At 32.8% G+C, this 17,357-nt stretch overlaps 1 protein-coding gene across 3 annotated transcripts; it reads left to right on the top strand.

Moving 5' to 3' along the window:
- The first annotated feature begins 304 nt into the window (after positions 1-304).
- LOC115452106 (casein kinase I) lies at positions 305-16,504 on the top strand. 3 transcript variants are annotated; one of them, XM_030180557.2, is made up of 9 exons: positions 305-564; positions 7,507-7,613; positions 9,419-9,540; positions 10,669-10,863; positions 11,011-11,110; positions 11,324-11,426; positions 11,636-11,722; positions 12,094-12,267; positions 12,395-13,279. In XM_030180557.2, exons 1-9 carry the CDS (start codon positions 451-453, stop codon positions 12,497-12,499), a joined length of 1,107 nt encoding a protein of 368 aa, XP_030036417.1. In that variant the 5' UTR covers positions 305-450; the 3' UTR covers positions 12,500-13,279. The 3 variants fall into 3 exon arrangements, with proteins under 3 accessions (XP_030036417.1, XP_030036418.1, XP_030036416.1); XM_030180558.2 differs by lacking the exons at positions 305-564; positions 12,395-13,279 and adding exons at positions 4,090-4,455; positions 14,747-16,504; XM_030180556.2 differs by lacking the exon at positions 305-564 and adding an exon at positions 4,090-4,455.
- The last annotated feature ends 853 nt before the right edge of the window (positions 16,505-17,357 follow it).

The raw sequence follows: 17,357 nt of genomic DNA, 5'->3' as shown, positions 1-17,357 counted from the left end.
GCATTTCAAAAAAGTAGCACTACATACAGCAGGCGCAAATCTCATTTTTTGCCTGGCAACATTTCACCATCAAGTGTAAACACATAATATGTTTAAAAACTAGATTAAAAAACGTAATTGAGTTCCTGTAATGAAAACATGCATTAAAATAGTTTATTAATAATGTACACACATTTATTACAATATATTTTCTAAAATTAATACTTTATTAAAATTATTCTTATCTACAGTTCATTGACGAATGAAAAAAAATAAATTATTTCAAATGATATAAAGACTTGAAAAGCGCGCTTTTTGGTGTCCTATATTTCGAACGCACCACATCCTCCATTTAGTCAGAATTTTAGAATGTAGACAGGGATTTATCTTTGTTTTCATTCAAATAGTGCGTAATTTGTGATAAATAATTGTATTTTATATTACGGTGGACTTGTTTATTTATTCGCAAAAATGTCGCCATTGCGAAGGGAGACTTTGATTACTGGAAAATATAAAGTGTTGAAGAAAATTGGTGGTGGTTCTTTCGGAGACATATATTTAGCGATAAACGTCGATAACGGCGAGGTAAAATGTAATTTTCCTATTTTTATGTTATGATTTGTATTTCCTAAATTCCTATTAGTATAGTAAGCCCGCGCCATTTGGCTTTCGCCCCATAAAGTGGGGGTATCTTAATTTCATGACGTACCTACATTTCCTAGTTTCTCGATCTGCCAGGGTCGTCAGTAATCATATGATTTAATTTCATGAAAAAAAACATTTTTAATAATAAAAGACTGAATAAGCCTTTAAATAAGGTTAACACGATAGGCGGCCACAATTTACTTCGTTCATTATACCATCAGACCTTTTTAAAATTATCAATTAGATAAAAGAATGTGGTTACATGAACCTATAGAGTGAGGTTTTGGGATAATCTTACAAAAAAGATTTGATTTATTAAGTTGACCTCTTTTCTTGTAAGAAACTGCTTTGTGATGTTTTTACTAATTGGTTGATAAACAAAGCAAACATATTAGGCACAAAACAGTAGATGCTATAATGCATCCTTTATCTTATTAGTTTTTCCATAGAAACATGTATATTTCTAGAAACTTATATTCTTTACAAAAATATATAATCAGTTAAATCTTTTCACCAATCAATTACTGTCTTTATTGATATGTTTTAGTTTCTGACCGTAATTTGCCATGAAGTGGCATAAATCATCAGCAAAATGATACCTAATTGTTTTATCATTTCTTAATTAAAGTTTCAAATAATATTTATCTCATTAATTATCAATTTTATGAAGGAGCACTATATTATCGTGCATTGGTTTTAGATGTAGTTGATAAGTCTCAAAATGACAGGTACGAATACCAGTTCGGTTTTGTCATATATAACAATTGGCCACACACAATAAATTTATATTACAAATACCTCCCACTGTTTAGGTCACATTATTTCCAAAGATTATTCAATAAGTTTAACTCAAAGATTTGTTTGCCAGTTTATGATAATTAATCTTCATTATTTTGTGTACTTTTATCTTACCACAGAATATTACAAAATATTTTACAACTTCTTTATGGAAGTATAACATATAAATGAATAAATGTCATCGAAAATTATATTTTTGTGGGAAAAGATATTGAACTTATGTCATAAAAATGGATCTTATTCGCTGATTTATCTAGTTTAAGGCCAATGTACACCAAATGTTTTATCTTTTGTATGTCACATGATTTATCTTTATCAGTGATATTATTATGTGTAATCAATTTGTCATGCAAATGTAGGCTTCTAACATGATTACTTCCATACATTACTTATAACCTATCATGGAAAATCCCTTTTAAAACCTGGTGAGTTTAAAAAAAGTTGTTTATTTCCTAAACTAATATTGGCGAGAGCAGCTGTAATTATTTTTATAGTACAAGGTCAGCTGACGAGCAAGTAGGTCATCGGTTGGTAAGAGAACAGTAATCACATCACATCATAAACATCTATAAGTGTTGTGGAAAATAAAAATAATGCTGGCGTTATGTTGGTTCAAGAGTGTTTTGTTGCATAGACAACTAGCAATTTTATAGACCTAGGGCAACAATCGGGGAAACTGTCAATTTGTATAAGTTTTGATAACACAATATACATTATTCAAATTAAGTGTTACATAGAGAAATAACGGGCCACAGAGTATTTGCTTTTGTTATAATCTGAAAATGAGGTATCTGCACAATGAAAAAAATATGTATTGTAGTCCCATGAGTAAAACAGAAATGTCTAGACCATTCTGGACAGCTCTGTTTTCACTAGGCTACTGAAAATAATTACCATGCAGTGTTAACTGGTTCAATGGTGACATTTTTACAACTTAATGTGACAGTTGACCATCTGACAAACATGGACCATTAAAGATAAAAATATCATAAAAAAATATTCTGATTTCATATTAAATAAATTTTAGAATAAAATATATTCTACAAATTATATTTTTATACATAAATTCAAAAATAATTAGGCATTGATCTGACTCTTTGCATGGGTTTAATTACAGCCTATGAACTAGACAGCCAGTTTCAATGATTTATTCATACAGCATAGATCACATACAATTGAAATGATTACTCCTGATTGTTATTTGTGTTTTTATATACTAATATAGATAAATACCTTATACTATCTATTGAAGGTTCTAATATGATTACTCATCATTGGTGTGGTTCGTTTTGCAAAAAAAGAACATTAATCATTGTTATAATAATCCACAGTATGTTATTTAAACTGCTTTATGTAAAATATATGTAAAAATATTGAAAAGAATTATAGTCAAAAACATAAAACACACTCAAAAAGATTTTTGTAAAACCTAGTATTCATCATCTCAGCCACAGGAAGTCCACTGCTGAACATAGGCCTCCCCCAAGGATCTCCACGTCGACCGGTCGGAACCTACCTTTTCCGTGCACTCACTAGAGTTATGGGTGTTAATTTCTTTGATCTCAGTTAAGCAATCAAAGTTTTTGATATTGAAACAGCAATAACAGCATAATACTATTGTTGAATTGCGATAACAAACTCTAGTTTAAAATTGCAAAGTTATTGAGACCTGCTATAATGGTTACAGGTTCAATCCCCACATGACGTAATACTAAGATAATTCAAGAAAAAATCATACATAGCTGTTTTTGCCTATGTTAAATTAGCAGATTTTAGTTTTTATTTTTTCTTTTTCTGTTACCTATAAATACACATCTAATTGAATTGAAAAAAAATCTCTTATCCAATTTTGTTCTGAGTAGTTCGTTGCTGCACCTTCGATTCTCAAGATCAAATAACAATATATTTTATGGTAATATGTTGAAGCTATATTGAACCCAAGGCAAAAATAATTATCAAAATCCTATTTGATTTTGAAAAGTTCTCCCCTGCATCTTTGAAGTCCAAGTTCCTATACCAGTGAAATTAATATGAGACCATTTCGAAGCTATATGAAATCGAACGCAAAACGAATAATTTAAATTGGCCATGAGTTAACCGTTATCGCTGAACAAGATTTGTTTTTAAAAAACTACTTGCTCATTTTTAAATTAAAAAGGGCATATTTTCCAATAATACACGATATCTCTTTATTGTTCCGATTAATCGAGTAAGTCGGACAAGTTCCCGAAAGGCCCAAACTCGATTTCAAACTCATGTCGTGAGATTTCATTTTGTCGATTTTATATCGAGTTTGCCTTAGATAAGTCCCTTTTTTATGGTACGTAATACCATAGTTGGCCAAACGAGTATGTGATATATTATTTAATTCTGCCTACCCCCATACGCTTATTTTTATTCTTGCGTTTCATTATAAAATGGCCAGGACAAATTAAGTATTTTGTTATGTATTTACATAACAATCTGACTTAATTTAGGGTATTCATTCTCAAAAAGCATCCTAAATGAATTATATTTTGTAAATAAATTATATTTATTTATCTATGCAACATAATAATTACTGAGTAATGCCTTTATTGGTGTTGGTTCTGAGGTGTTGGTAGTATTCGCAGTCGTCGAAAGTTGTTTTCTTGCAACACTGCGCAACTAAGTTTTGGTAGCTTTGCGCACTAATAATATAGCAACACTGCCATTGTGACGTCACACGAAACAGGCTGACGACGTCTTTTTACAGTTCGAAATAAAATGATTCTAAGTGGCTTATTTTAGTGTTTCTACGTTGAATTGTGTTTTAGAACAAGCGTTGACGATAAATTATTTTAGTGTTGTGACTTAAACGGACTCGGTGTGATGGGCCATCAATAATTTCGTGGTGACAACGAGTGATGAAGGAAAAAGAAAATGGCTACCTTCGAACGCATGTTGATGGCCAGGAAAACTGTTGTATTAGATGAAAAATACAACGTTGCTCGTAAAATTGGCGGCGGGAGCTTCGGTGATATATTTTTAGCGATCAACATAACAAATGGAGAGGTAAATTCGTGTATAACATTGAAAACATATTTCGTTTCATCCTACAATGTCGCGTCGAAGCGCTCGCGTATTTCGGGATATTTGTTCTCAAAAATGGCGGTTTGGGCGTATTCACATCGAAATAACGTGTTGTAACACGTCTGTGACATGATTCAGGCTTATTCCTTTCTATTTCTCCTTTGTGTGGATGGATTTACGTAATTAGGGCATCTTATAAAAAATGTTTGTCGAACATATGAAAGGAGTCAGTTGGATTATATCGAGTTTATGCAAATTATGCTCGGGTTACACTGGCTATACTGTACAATAGTTTTGCTAGTTTCGCAATCAATAACAATGCCTCTTGTAGAAATGCGTTGTGTAACATCATTTTGGGGTTCTAACATGTTATAGCTTTTGGTGATGAAGCAAAAGTCGATAGGACACTCTTCTTAAATATTTTTTACCTATTTGGTGATGGCAGTGGTTGTAAAGTATAACAGCATTCAGATGCCCAATTTCATAGAATATTGAATATGGCGATTTTAAAAAAACTGGTCACATAAACATAATTATTATGGGACAGCACATTGTAGGACATCTTGTTACAAATATGGAATTTCGCACAATAAAAACTTTAGGTTTTGACAATGAAATGATATGATGTTATGTAGACCTACATGTAAATATTGGAAAAATAATTACTCTGAATGCATTAAATATAGAATGATAAATTTTCGAGTGGTATTTGTCAAGTTGCATGATGAGTCATTGTATCAAGAGATAGTTTGATGGCTCTTTTTGGTAGGTTAGGTTTGTGGTGTTTGTATTGTATTGTATGCGAAGTTTAATGCAATATAGAGATAATAACACCAATGCTGTTGCCTGGGAAATTTTGTTGTTGACAATGTATTGTATCCTTTTCCTTTCTTTTACTTTAATACAATAACATGTGTTACCTATCTGTAGTCAGTTTATTGTTCATAAATATTGAATTGACTAGAATGTAATTTTTTTATACATTGACTATAGATATTCTATTGAAATAATTGTAGACTACATTAAAAATGAAAGAAATATCAAATTGCATCTATTTGTTTTTTCTGCCAGTGATCATAACTTCAAGATCCTAGTTACTTTCAAGTAAATGCCTATAGTACTTGATATCTCAATTTACAATATTTTAAACTGTGTGATGCTGATGGAATAACAAAAATTACATGGTTGTAGAGATATACAGCCTTGAATACACATTTACCATATGAAATAAATAACTGTTCTCCAGTTATATTTTTTAATATGTTATGTATGTTGTTGTACATTTAGTTTTAATATAAGATGTGAAAAGAAAAATATAATTGTACCCCATTTTTTTTTTCTATTTTCAGTCATTAAAATAACAGTAATACTGAAAATGACACGAGTGGGATGAAGTTTTTTCATGTGTTCATATTATTTGCCAAAAGAAACTTAATAAACACATGAAATGCATTTTATGTACATTTTCAATTTACAAATATTGATTTTGCCTAAAATGTTTGTGTAATGTAATGATTTTACCTCCTATATTGATGAAAATTAATGAAAGCAAATATATAATTTGTGTGTGTCCTTGTTGTACACTTGGTTTCTTGCAAACAGGGTTAGGCAAATGCTCCAGTTAAAAACCACTTAGCTGAGTTATTAACTTTGGTTTTGTCAAAATATATGCATTTTAAATGTAAAAAACATGGCAACCGTATAAATTGGTCCTAAATATAGTTGTGAAACAAAATAACAAACATACTTTCATTCATGAATTATGAGAAATAAAGGGAAACATGTAACAATCGCCAAAATGTTGTTTACAACCACTTATTTCAACGACCATCAGAGTGTTAGATTTACACCATTATTTCAAATAACAAAAATAAAATAATTAATATTTATTGAAACTAATTATTTTTATCATTTAATTAATCATAATTAAAATAACCAATACTATTAGTATTTTATCATTGATTATTTTTTTAAAATTAAATATATGAATATAAAGAATACTCATAAGGAATCTTGTGGTTGACTACTGAACATACTTACTTAGCAGCTTATTGTAGTTTGTGCTCATATTTTTTTTCATTATAAGGTTTCATGGTGGTAAACTATCATTGATAATACTATTTGAAGTAATCAGTTAGAAACCAGTTTTCGTGAGTGAATTAGAGTAAGTTTTATCAAGAAGTTGTGTGGTTATTAACTAACTTTTCTTTTATCTTTAGGACTTTTTAACTCCAAATAATAAGTTGTATAAACATTATCAAGAAGACATGTGGTTGTTAACTAAACATTGGGATCTTTAGGACTTTTTCAACTCCAAATAATGAGTTGTATAAACATGAACTAAATATTAAAAATGTGATAAAGAAAATAAGATATTGTGAGTAAGAATTCAACCACATGGTTGCTTTCTACCACTTTAATTAAATAAGCATTTCAGTAGCCAATGACCATATTTTAGTTAAATATAAGGTAAAAATTACTAAAAACGATTAAACAATTAAAATCAATACATAATGAATTTAACTACATTTCATATTTCAGTAGACAATGTATATTAAGTAACAAAACTTACCCTTAAATGCTGTGGGCCCTGTTTTTTTTGTCTTTGTACTGTGTGTCCACACACCTCTTATATCCATTTTCAATAAACAATCTCAATCTGATTCCAAGAATGAACCAATCAAAATAACTCATTCGTAATTTTGTCAAAAATCTTTATTCTTTCTTGATCCATTTTTGAGATCAAAAAAGCGATGGGAATCGTGTGATGAAAATAGCAGTTAGTCAACAAAACATCCTTTTTTTATATAAGGCTAAATAGTCTGTATACAAGTTTGACAAATATACCACTGCTATTCAAATAATATTTAAAGAATACTCATTGTTTTTATTTTGACATGAAAGGTTATTTTTAGTTATATCTGTAATTAAAGATATCTAATTATTATATTTATTGTTACTTGAATTACCACATGGCTATAATATAGTGAATTGCATCTTATTGTAGTTGATGTATGTTTTATTTTATTTTAGGAGGTAGCAGTGAAGGTTGAATCCATCAAGGCGCGACACCCACAACTTCTCTATGAGAGCAGAGTGTATAAGATGCTCCAAGGGGGCATTGGAATACCACACATAAGGTTAGTTTAGTTTATACTCTCATCGGTACATAAACTGTGATATAAAATTTATTTGGTTATTATTAAATTGTTACTTAGAAAGTTCTCGAGATATGTCAATGAAACTACAAGAACCTTGGACAAGGGTTTGGTCTTTACAAATCAGACGTTTTTTAATAGTTATGCCTGTCATTTGAGAGTTTTGTTTGATGGTTTTATACATCCCCAAAGAGACTTAACATTTCAATAAACAATTTCTTAATTGTGAATCACTTTGCATTAATTTTCATCTTCATATTGATGTAGTTTTCATTTATTTTTGGCACAAACAAAAAATGTACTCTAGAATCTAGATTTCTCTAAAATGTACATAACCATTTCACAAAAACCTAAATAGGTTTTGAATTATGCTAAAATATCTGGTTAGAAATAGGGATTTAGGTGAACAGTTATGTTTGACCTTCTACCACCATTTATGCATTGAATGCACTATGAAAATATTGCAAATTTATAGTTACACATAATATATTTTTTTTAATGTCCTTTTCATTGAGACACATTAACAAGTACTGTTTAAAAGTATAATAAAAAGGTGTTCTCTCTGAAAAGTTAAATTTGAAGCCTGTTACTCACTCCATTGTATTTAAATATCTAGCAAAATTTAATGTATAAATTTAACTTGAAAAAAACCTTGTAGCCATCACTTATCTACCCACTTAAGTATATAGCGTGTCTGCAAATTTAAAATAGTAAATATGTTGCATGAGTGCATAGTACTCATAGATTTTGAAATTTGCAATGACGATAAACTGCATTTTGTGCCATTTCCACCTGTGTTAGAAGACTAAGTTATTTTAAACATTATTAGATTATGAATTTATATTGCTAACAGTATGATTTGGCTACAAACATACAACGTGGCAAGTATTTCGCCACGATTTACATCTGTTTTCACTAACCGTACCTTACCTTCCACGTTAGGGGATCCCTAACGGCCGACGCACATTAGAAGTGCGATGACGCACCGCAAATGTAGGTCAACAACGCGCTACTTTGATGTATGTTGGGTTTTAAAGGTCAACTTACATATCGAATGATAACTTTCACAAGGTCGTGTCTGTTTTATTTTGGCATATCCTAAACTTTAGTATAACGTATTATAATCTTTCGATAACATAGTATATTTATTGTCACAGAGACATAGTAGTGTAAATTAAATCAATAATTAATGTATGATCGTAAATGGTGCTTATTAATAACTAGTACCTAAAATATAAACGTTTGTAAAATAAAGACTTTTTTAAACGTTTAAAAATTTCCGTCACTTGAAAGGGTACTTAATGCAACTATAATAAATATGCACATTACGTGTAGCCACTTCTGCGAAATTGATCAGGACTACACATATAAAAAGTGTACGTGATCTGCCGCATACGTACTAATAGATATCTTCAACGCGTGAACGCCGATAGCTTATCAACATTGCGGTAAATATTCAAGTTTATGCGAATACTGGCGTAAATCCAATTACAGAATTGGACTCATAACAGTCTGAGAATGTAGTGTGAAAGCGTCAAAACAACTTGTAATTAGAATGAAAATGATCAAAGTTAAATTCAATATTTTTTCATATTATATTGTTCTTACCGTTTGGTATCGTATTAAACCATTGCACATTAAACATGCATAATATAACGAAACAAAAATTAACAAAGATATCTTAAAAATATATTAATTATATGAATTTAAACAAAAGAAAAAGCAGACATTTGTTTTCAAATCAACACTTAGCTTGGAAATTGTTACACATACTGTTATTGTTACAGATGGTATGGCTACGAGAAGGAGCACAACATCCTGGTGATGGACCTCCTGGGTCCATCGCTCGAGGACCTGTTCAACTTCTGCTCGCGTCAGTTCACCATCAAGACTGTTCTCATGCTGGCAGGTCCTTACTTTATATTATCTTTATAATGTTTTGCTAACCTATTTATACTTGTAACATAATATTATTAAGCTGGTACTTTGTAAATATATGCATTCGTTAATAGACTTGTTATTCGACATTAGCGTATTAAACACATCCGAATTGAGAGAGGTTACATATTGTAGTAAAATGTAAAATTAGTCAATATGATTTATGGTTGTTCTTGACAATTGTATCCTGGGCCATCTTTATGAGGAAATGGTATTGTCAGATATATGTTTCCATACATCATAAAACATTTCAAACAGCACACCAGCTTAAGGTGGTAGCTCAAGGTCCATTTTCATACATTTTGTTTCGGCTTTAATCTGGGTAACTAAACAAGTATTGGCAAGTAAAGAATTTAAATTCACGTCTAGTTAGTGATTAGTTCTCGCAGTTGAAGAAAAATGTAAAAATAATTAATAATCATGGATATTTCTGCCTTTAAAATTTCGTCATATTAAATTTTAAAGGCCGAAATATCCATGATTATTAATTATTTTACATTTTTCTTTCAACTGCGAGAACTAATCACTAACTAGACGTGAATTTAAATTCTTTACTTGCCAATACTTGTTTAGTTACCCAGATTAAAGCCGAAACAAAATGTATGAAAATGGACCTTGAGCTACCACCTTAAACATTTTTTCAGCTTGGGTCACTCCTAATTGTGTCATTTAATTTGGTTTACCGAAACAGCGTTATTACTTTTACACGGCTATAATTAAAAAAAAAACATTTAGATCCATATCTGCCAATCAAACACGAATATAAATAAGTCAAAATAAGAACATACAAGCATCATCAAGTTTTTGTTTTGTGATTGGACGTTTTCCGCAATCAAACTGGCGATATGCATTGAAATCGTTAAAAATTGTAACCAACATAGAAAATGCGCATATTGAATCTATGTGATGAGGAGACAAGTGATAAAAGTAAAAATTCTGACTGGCATTTGTGAGGAGGTGGCATGGGTGAATTAATACCATGATCAATATTTTAGTTTTTCTGTTACTACTTATTCTCGTTGCACTATTGCATATAGTATTATTCTGGCTAGTACTTTTGGACATTGTGACGTGTATAAATGTATAATTTATTTCTCAGATCAAATGCTGGGTCGTGTGGAGTTCATACACTGCAAGTGCTTCATACACCGCGACATAAAGCCGGACAACTTCTTGATGGGCATCGGACGCCACTGCAACAAGCTGTACATGATCGATTTTGGCCTCGCCAAGAAGTTTAGGGATCTGCGCACGCGTGTGCACATCGCCTATCGTGAGGACAAGAATCTTACTGGTGAGTTTAGATTTTATGTGTTGACTTAATTATAAAACAGACAACATAAACATATTTTTTAGCAAAGGCCGTATGGCTTCAATTTATGGCTTCACGTCAATCATATTAGTTGTCATTTTTTAATTGACGAAGTGTGATTGTCTTTAGGTACGGCGAGATACGCGTCTATAAACGCGCACCTCGGAATAGAGCAGTCGCGACGGGACGACATGGAATCGCTCGGATACGTGCTCATGTATTTCAACAGGTATAATATTGGATTATTTTTCACTGAATGTTAATTGAAACTTAACCAATTTCTCTTAATTGTTAAAGAACCATAACTGCCTAATCTGTACGTGGGTATTATAAATGATATATATTTTCAAATAAATTTAATTATGAAAAACATTCAAAAGATATTTTAAATATTTATACAGCATACATACATACATACATTTGTTTATAATTTCATTTACAGAGGGTCGCTACCTTGGCAGGGTTTAAAAGCGATCACAAAGAAACAAAAATACGAGCGTATCAGTGAGAAAAAGATGTCCACACCCGTCGAGGTACTCTGTAAGGTAAGTATTTCGGATTACAAACTTCACTAGATTCGACGGTTTAAAGACTAATTGACTTGAGCGACATTTTTTTTTTATTTTAGCCATGTTAAAAAATAAAGAAAAAAGTGTTGATTTTAAATATGTACGAAACTTAGACAATAAGCCTTTCACTCGTCGAGAGTTCTTATTCGAGATTGATGTAACTATAACACATGCATTTTTCACAGGGATTCCCGGCTGAGTTTGCGATGTATTTAAATTACTGCCGCGGGCTGTCCTTCGACGAGTCGCCAGACTACATGTACCTCAGACAGGTGAGAATACTGGACATGGATTTAGTTGTTTATGGGTGTCTGGTAGGACTGACTATGAGGTGGCTCACTTGATCATATACCCTATCTATTATAAAATAATTATATTTGTTATGTAAAAACATGAAGTGTAGAATTTTGATTTATATTATATGTTACTAGCTTGAGCAGTGATTTGATTGAATGAAATAGAATTGTGTATGGTTCTAGACTCTTTATTATGGTATTCGTGAAAAACGGAAGCAATTGTCGTATGAATAAATTTGATTGTCTAATTTTATATCAGTTATCGTAGTTGGCATGCAAAAGTGTATTGCACGTCGGATATATTATTATATTCATGATGGGTAAAAAGTGATATTGTATTGTGTCAGTTGTTCCGCATCCTGTTCCGTACGATGAACTACCAGTACGACTACACGTTCGACTGGACGATCCTGCGCCAGCGCAAGCAGCACATGGAGGGAGGCGCCGCCAACGACCGCCGCTCGCCCTCCGTGCAGCGCCGCGCGCAGCAGCCGCAGCCGCCGCCGCCGCCCAACAACGAGGTAACTCCTCTACAACTATATTTCACTTATTCATCAATCATTCCTAAATATTTATTACATAATTAACCTTCCGTTCGCGTCCGACCCACTCCACATCCTTTGTCCTGACAACTCCTCAACCTTTTAGGTGAAATCAGTGCACGCTACGAACGAGTCGGCGGCGAACAAGCAGACTGTTAAAGGCCACCAATCAGTCAGCCAGCTGAAGAAAAAACTTACGGCCATAACATAATATTACAATAAACTTAATTCAACTGTTTATGCACCTTGAAACAAAAAATATTGCTTTTTTTTTAAACAAACAAAATATGTGTGATATCACACTTTGGCCTGTTGCAGTTGAGTGAATAGTACAGCAAACATTTTCATTACACAAAAAAAATCATCTTTTTTAAAAATAAATATTTTATTGCAGAAAATGATGAAAATAACAATTTTTAATATAATTAATTCAAGGTGCATTCATGGGTAAATTGTTGTGAAAGAGCTGTTTGATATAAAAGTACTAGTATTTTTATTATTTTCACTCATTTGGAATGGAACATCTTAAATTGTCGTTATGATAATTGCCTGGCTGAAGGCATGCCTGTACGTATTTGTGTATGACTTTGAATGTTATGTCTGTATATTTTTACTTTCTAAGTTTTAAAGGAATTCATTGTTAACATTTTTTTTGTGCACTGTACATATAAAATTTAATTAACATTGAACTGGTGGTACTTTTTTATACTTTGTTTTTTTTATACTGCGTGATTTGATGTCTTGTCATCTTTATATGTTACAAAAAACAAGTTTAGGAGACACTTTGTTTTCAAAATAATGTAGCAGAAATTTAATGTTTTAGTTACTACAGTTGATAATTTGACCACGTTTTGTATTTGTGTAGAGATAATATTAAAAATTAAAAATAGTATAAATTGTAAAATGAGTGAACTAAAAATACAGTAAATGTATAAGGTTGCATTGGAATGTTAACTTTATTATATAATAAATGCTATGTGACATTCAACAATGGGGGCATATTTAATGTACAAAGTATTATAATGGCTGTAGTTCGTGGCAATTTAGTAAATGTTATTAGTTGCTGTTCCTACCATACTGACTTGTCGACGGATGTGAAACGAGAAGCCGCGGGTTCGATCCCTGCACCAACACATATGTATGAGTGTCTCAAACACTAACTATTGTGGTGCTAAAAGTTGCTTGTAGTTTTTAATGCCTACTAGGTGTCTTCGAGTGGCTTCATTTATTAACTTCCCTATTACGGTAGGTCTATTGAAATCCATATGGATTGAATACCATCATTCTATATTTTTCGTTTATTCCGCAATTCGCTTACATCCTCTTTATTTTATGAGCATATGAAAGTTAGAATTTTAATCGTAATATTAAATTTTAATTTAATCGTAAAATCGTAACATTCTATATTTTTACAAATTATTAAAATGATTTGTAAAAATTATTAAAATGATTTGTAAAAATATAGAATTAACATTTCCCTATTATGCTCACAACACAATCAATGTTTTTGATTTCCTAAGGGGTGGACAGAGATTCAACTAGTTTACCCGCTTTGCATTGATTATTGAGCGTGTCCTATTGCCATTTCTAGTATATATTCCAATGACGGGTAACGTAGGTCTATTTTTATTAATCTAAAAACTAATAAAACTGACTGGAGTAAAGACACTAAACTTGGATGTAATAATTATAAAAGAAAAAATTTTACTGTACATCTGCTCAGAGATACACCACAATTTTTCGCATCATTCTTAGGACGGTGCCGCCCCAACAAAACGAGAGTGCCAGTCGTATTTTAGAAGCTTTTTATACGAAATTTATAGTTACACATATTTCTCAACAAAAAATGAACTTTAGAACAACTTTAGATCTTTGATTTTTTTAAAATATGGATATAATTTCATTAATTTCATAAAATTGTTGACACCTAGCATCTCTTCCATATGTTTCACGTGCGCCGTTATTGTATGGAACGAATGCTTCTGGTACTTGGCTTGGGGGAGGGCCTTAAATGTCCAGTCCAGATTTATGTTAAATGTGTAATAATAAATTAGTTTCGATTCCTCCCACTCCTTGATTTATTCACATTGCTCTATGGCTTCAATCAGGTACAAATACGAATGTTAAGTTTATGACAATAACAACTAAGATTTTATATTCATAAGACTGCTTTGCCGTATAGTCACGATTTCTCGGTGAGTGTCCACTGCATACGCACATACTAATAGCCGTTTTCAATAAACGATCTCAACCTCGACCTTCAATCCGATTCCGAGAATATTTGTAAACATGTGAAAAAAGACTGCTCTGATTGATTAATTTTTGAGATAGTGCGAAGAAGGCAATAGAAACCGATTATTGAAAATGGTGGTAAATTAGTAATACTATAATAATTGGATTTAAATGACTAAGTGTTTAATATTGTAGACGTTAATGATTTGTTAATTTGATGTTACAGTGAAAGAGATTACGACGTTCGGCAGCTGCCGGTGGTCCGGCGAAGAAGAGGGCGCGATAGCATTTGTGTACGCGTTGTGTGCGAGCGGCGGCGCGTGGCGGCGCGTGGCGGCGCGCGGCGGGCGGCGGGGCGGGGCGCGGCGCGGGCGGCGGCTCGCTCGCACTGTGGGCACAGCTCTCCACAGCTCTCTCAACGCGCGTCGAACGCGAACCTCACAAGGACTAGCTTTATCTCTAATATAGAGAGGCCTTTACGTTGTGTCTCGACCATGTAGTGTAGCGCGTGGTTGTCTCTCGAGTGAAATGTGGCATCGATCGGCTCGAGATGGGCGAATGTGCGACGTCGGCGCGCGGGCGTCACTGTGCGGACTCCGAGCCCGTTTGTACCATCTTGAACTTATCCGTGTTATAAACAAAACTTCGGTGATTAACTTTGCCGTGTGACGAACACACGATTTGTATGTTTTTTTTTTATATTGTATTATAATTTTTGTATTTGTTCAAGGCGATAAGTGTGTTTCGTTGTATGAAATGAAATGTTAACATTATAAAAGCATCTTTTTAGCGAGTTTTTGAAACAAAGGTAATAAAAATAAAAGTATTTAACCTTGATGACGGTGAGTTGATATTTACTAAGTTTTTCGATGTTAGTTTCTCCTAATTAGCTAATGTCTACGTTCAGTCGTATTTCACGCTATTGTAGGTAAATACGCAAACGAGATCACGTAAGTCGGCACGCGAGTTATAAATAATAAATAGTTTAAAGAAAGTGGTAGAGCCACGCTATAGACATATTTGTTTACAGCAGGAATGGGCCGGCTCGACCGGGATATTACCACTATCTCACAGAAAACTGTCGTCAAGTGACGGCTTGCTGTCCATTTTCGGATAGTGGGTGACATTTCCGGAGGCCCGAATAACCCCCTCCCCTTCCTAATCCCAATTCCTTTAAGGTCGGCAGCGCATTTATAGTTCTTCGGGAATTGTAAATGTTTATGGGCGGTGATCCACTCCCTCGTTTGCCGATCTTCTCCATACAAAAAACCCCTTGATGAGTGATCGGTTTCCGATGCAAGTAGATTCTTTATGAAAAAAATGAAAATTTAAATAAAAAGCGAAAAAGCGCATGATTTAGGATTAAGACAATTGATTCCCATTTCCATAAAACGCACCGGCTTCGAGAGTACGTAGTTATAAGAATTAATTTGTATCTTTTCGGTTTGGTATAACATAAATTGTACATAAGATTTAGAGGAGGCAGATGCGTTTTATAGAAATATGGTACATATAGTATCTTAATTTTTAATTAAGTTGTAAATACAAGACCTTGTTTGGTTCAGTGTTATTTCTTTTAAAAGAACATGAGAGTAACAATTGTTTTGCCCATGGTAATTGAGTTTTGTGATACTCGTAAATATTTTTATATCAGAAAATGACTAAAACTCATTCTTCCATAGTAGTTTTCGAACGCGAGTGTCATGAAACTCTTGAACGCGAAAGTAACAAGTGAAAATAATTATTTAAATGTATCAATTGGAGACAAAATAGACTTTTAGCTCTGTATACAGGCAGTTGTTTTTGTGTACTCGGATCGTGTCTATGTGATATTACGGATCTCATTCCTTTTCATAAAAAATATCTGTAACTAGTGACGAATTCTCGGTTTCTTTGAATGGTAAGATTATTTTGTCTCCAAAGCATGTTTACACAGACACTTTCAATTTAATTATAAATTAATAAATGATATATTAAACTAAAATTATGCTTTTTTTCTTAAACATCCCATTTATTCCCGGAGGGGTAGGCAAAATCCTCATTGATCCCACTTTTCACTTTCACTTTTGGTGAAAAGCGTGATGAGGCCCGCAAACCTATTACCATAATATTTTATTTTATTTTATTTAAGCCTTTAGCTGATACTAAACAAACATACTGAATATAACATTATTTTAACTTAAAATCTAACATCGGATTTTCGGTTCAGTGACCAGCGTGTCCTGTGACACGTAGGCCTCTTCCAGCTCTTTCCGGTCTTTTCTAATTTCGGCCTTCCTTATCCAGATTGTACATAATAATATTATCTAGTTAAAATTACAGGACTTCGAGATTATACTGAGCAGAAATACCCAATATTGCTCTACGGGAATATAACCCGGATCTCTGAATGGTACTCGTAGCGCTCACGCAAAACGTCTGCGTCACCGAAGCAGTCGAATAAATGAGTTTTTATTTAAATACTAGCTTTTGCTCGTGGCTTCGCCCGCGTGAAGGAGTTTTCCGGGATAAAAGTCCCACTATATATTTTCCCAGGATAGTAGCCTATAACTTTCCCAGGGTCTTATACTATTTCCATACCAAATATTGCTTTCTTCTTCCTTTCCTAAAAAGTATCCTATGTCCGTCTCCTGGTTCTAAGCTACCTCTCCACCAATTTTCAGCCAAATCGGTTCATCCGTTCTTGAGTTATAAATAGTGTAACTAACACCACTTTCTTTTATATATATAGATTTATAAACTGGACCACACATCTATTACAGACACTGCCACGTCGCTAAGCATCTGACCCCGTCTGCCTCGTATTGGATTACCCTTCCCATAATTCAATGTAGCGA

The sequence above is a fragment of the Manduca sexta genome, chromosome 18 (assembly GCF_014839805.1).
Source record: "Manduca sexta isolate Smith_Timp_Sample1 chromosome 18, JHU_Msex_v1.0, whole genome shotgun sequence".
Lineage (NCBI taxonomy): Eukaryota > Metazoa > Arthropoda > Insecta > Lepidoptera > Sphingidae > Manduca > Manduca sexta.
This window is presented reverse-complemented; position numbering and strand designations above follow the sequence as displayed.

Excerpts from the sequence above, each read along its gene's own strand:
- LOC115452106 (XM_030180556.2), top strand. The coding sequence starts at position 4,324 with ATGGCTACCTTCGAACGCATGTTGATGGCCAGGAAAACTGTTGTATTA. Across the intron at positions 7,614-9,418 it reads ATTGGAATACCACACATAAG|ATGGTATGGCTACGAGAAGG; the intron begins GTTAGTTTAGTT and ends TTATTGTTACAG. Across the intron at positions 11,723-12,093 it reads ACTACATGTACCTCAGACAG|TTGTTCCGCATCCTGTTCCG; the intron begins GTGAGAATACTG and ends GTATTGTGTCAG.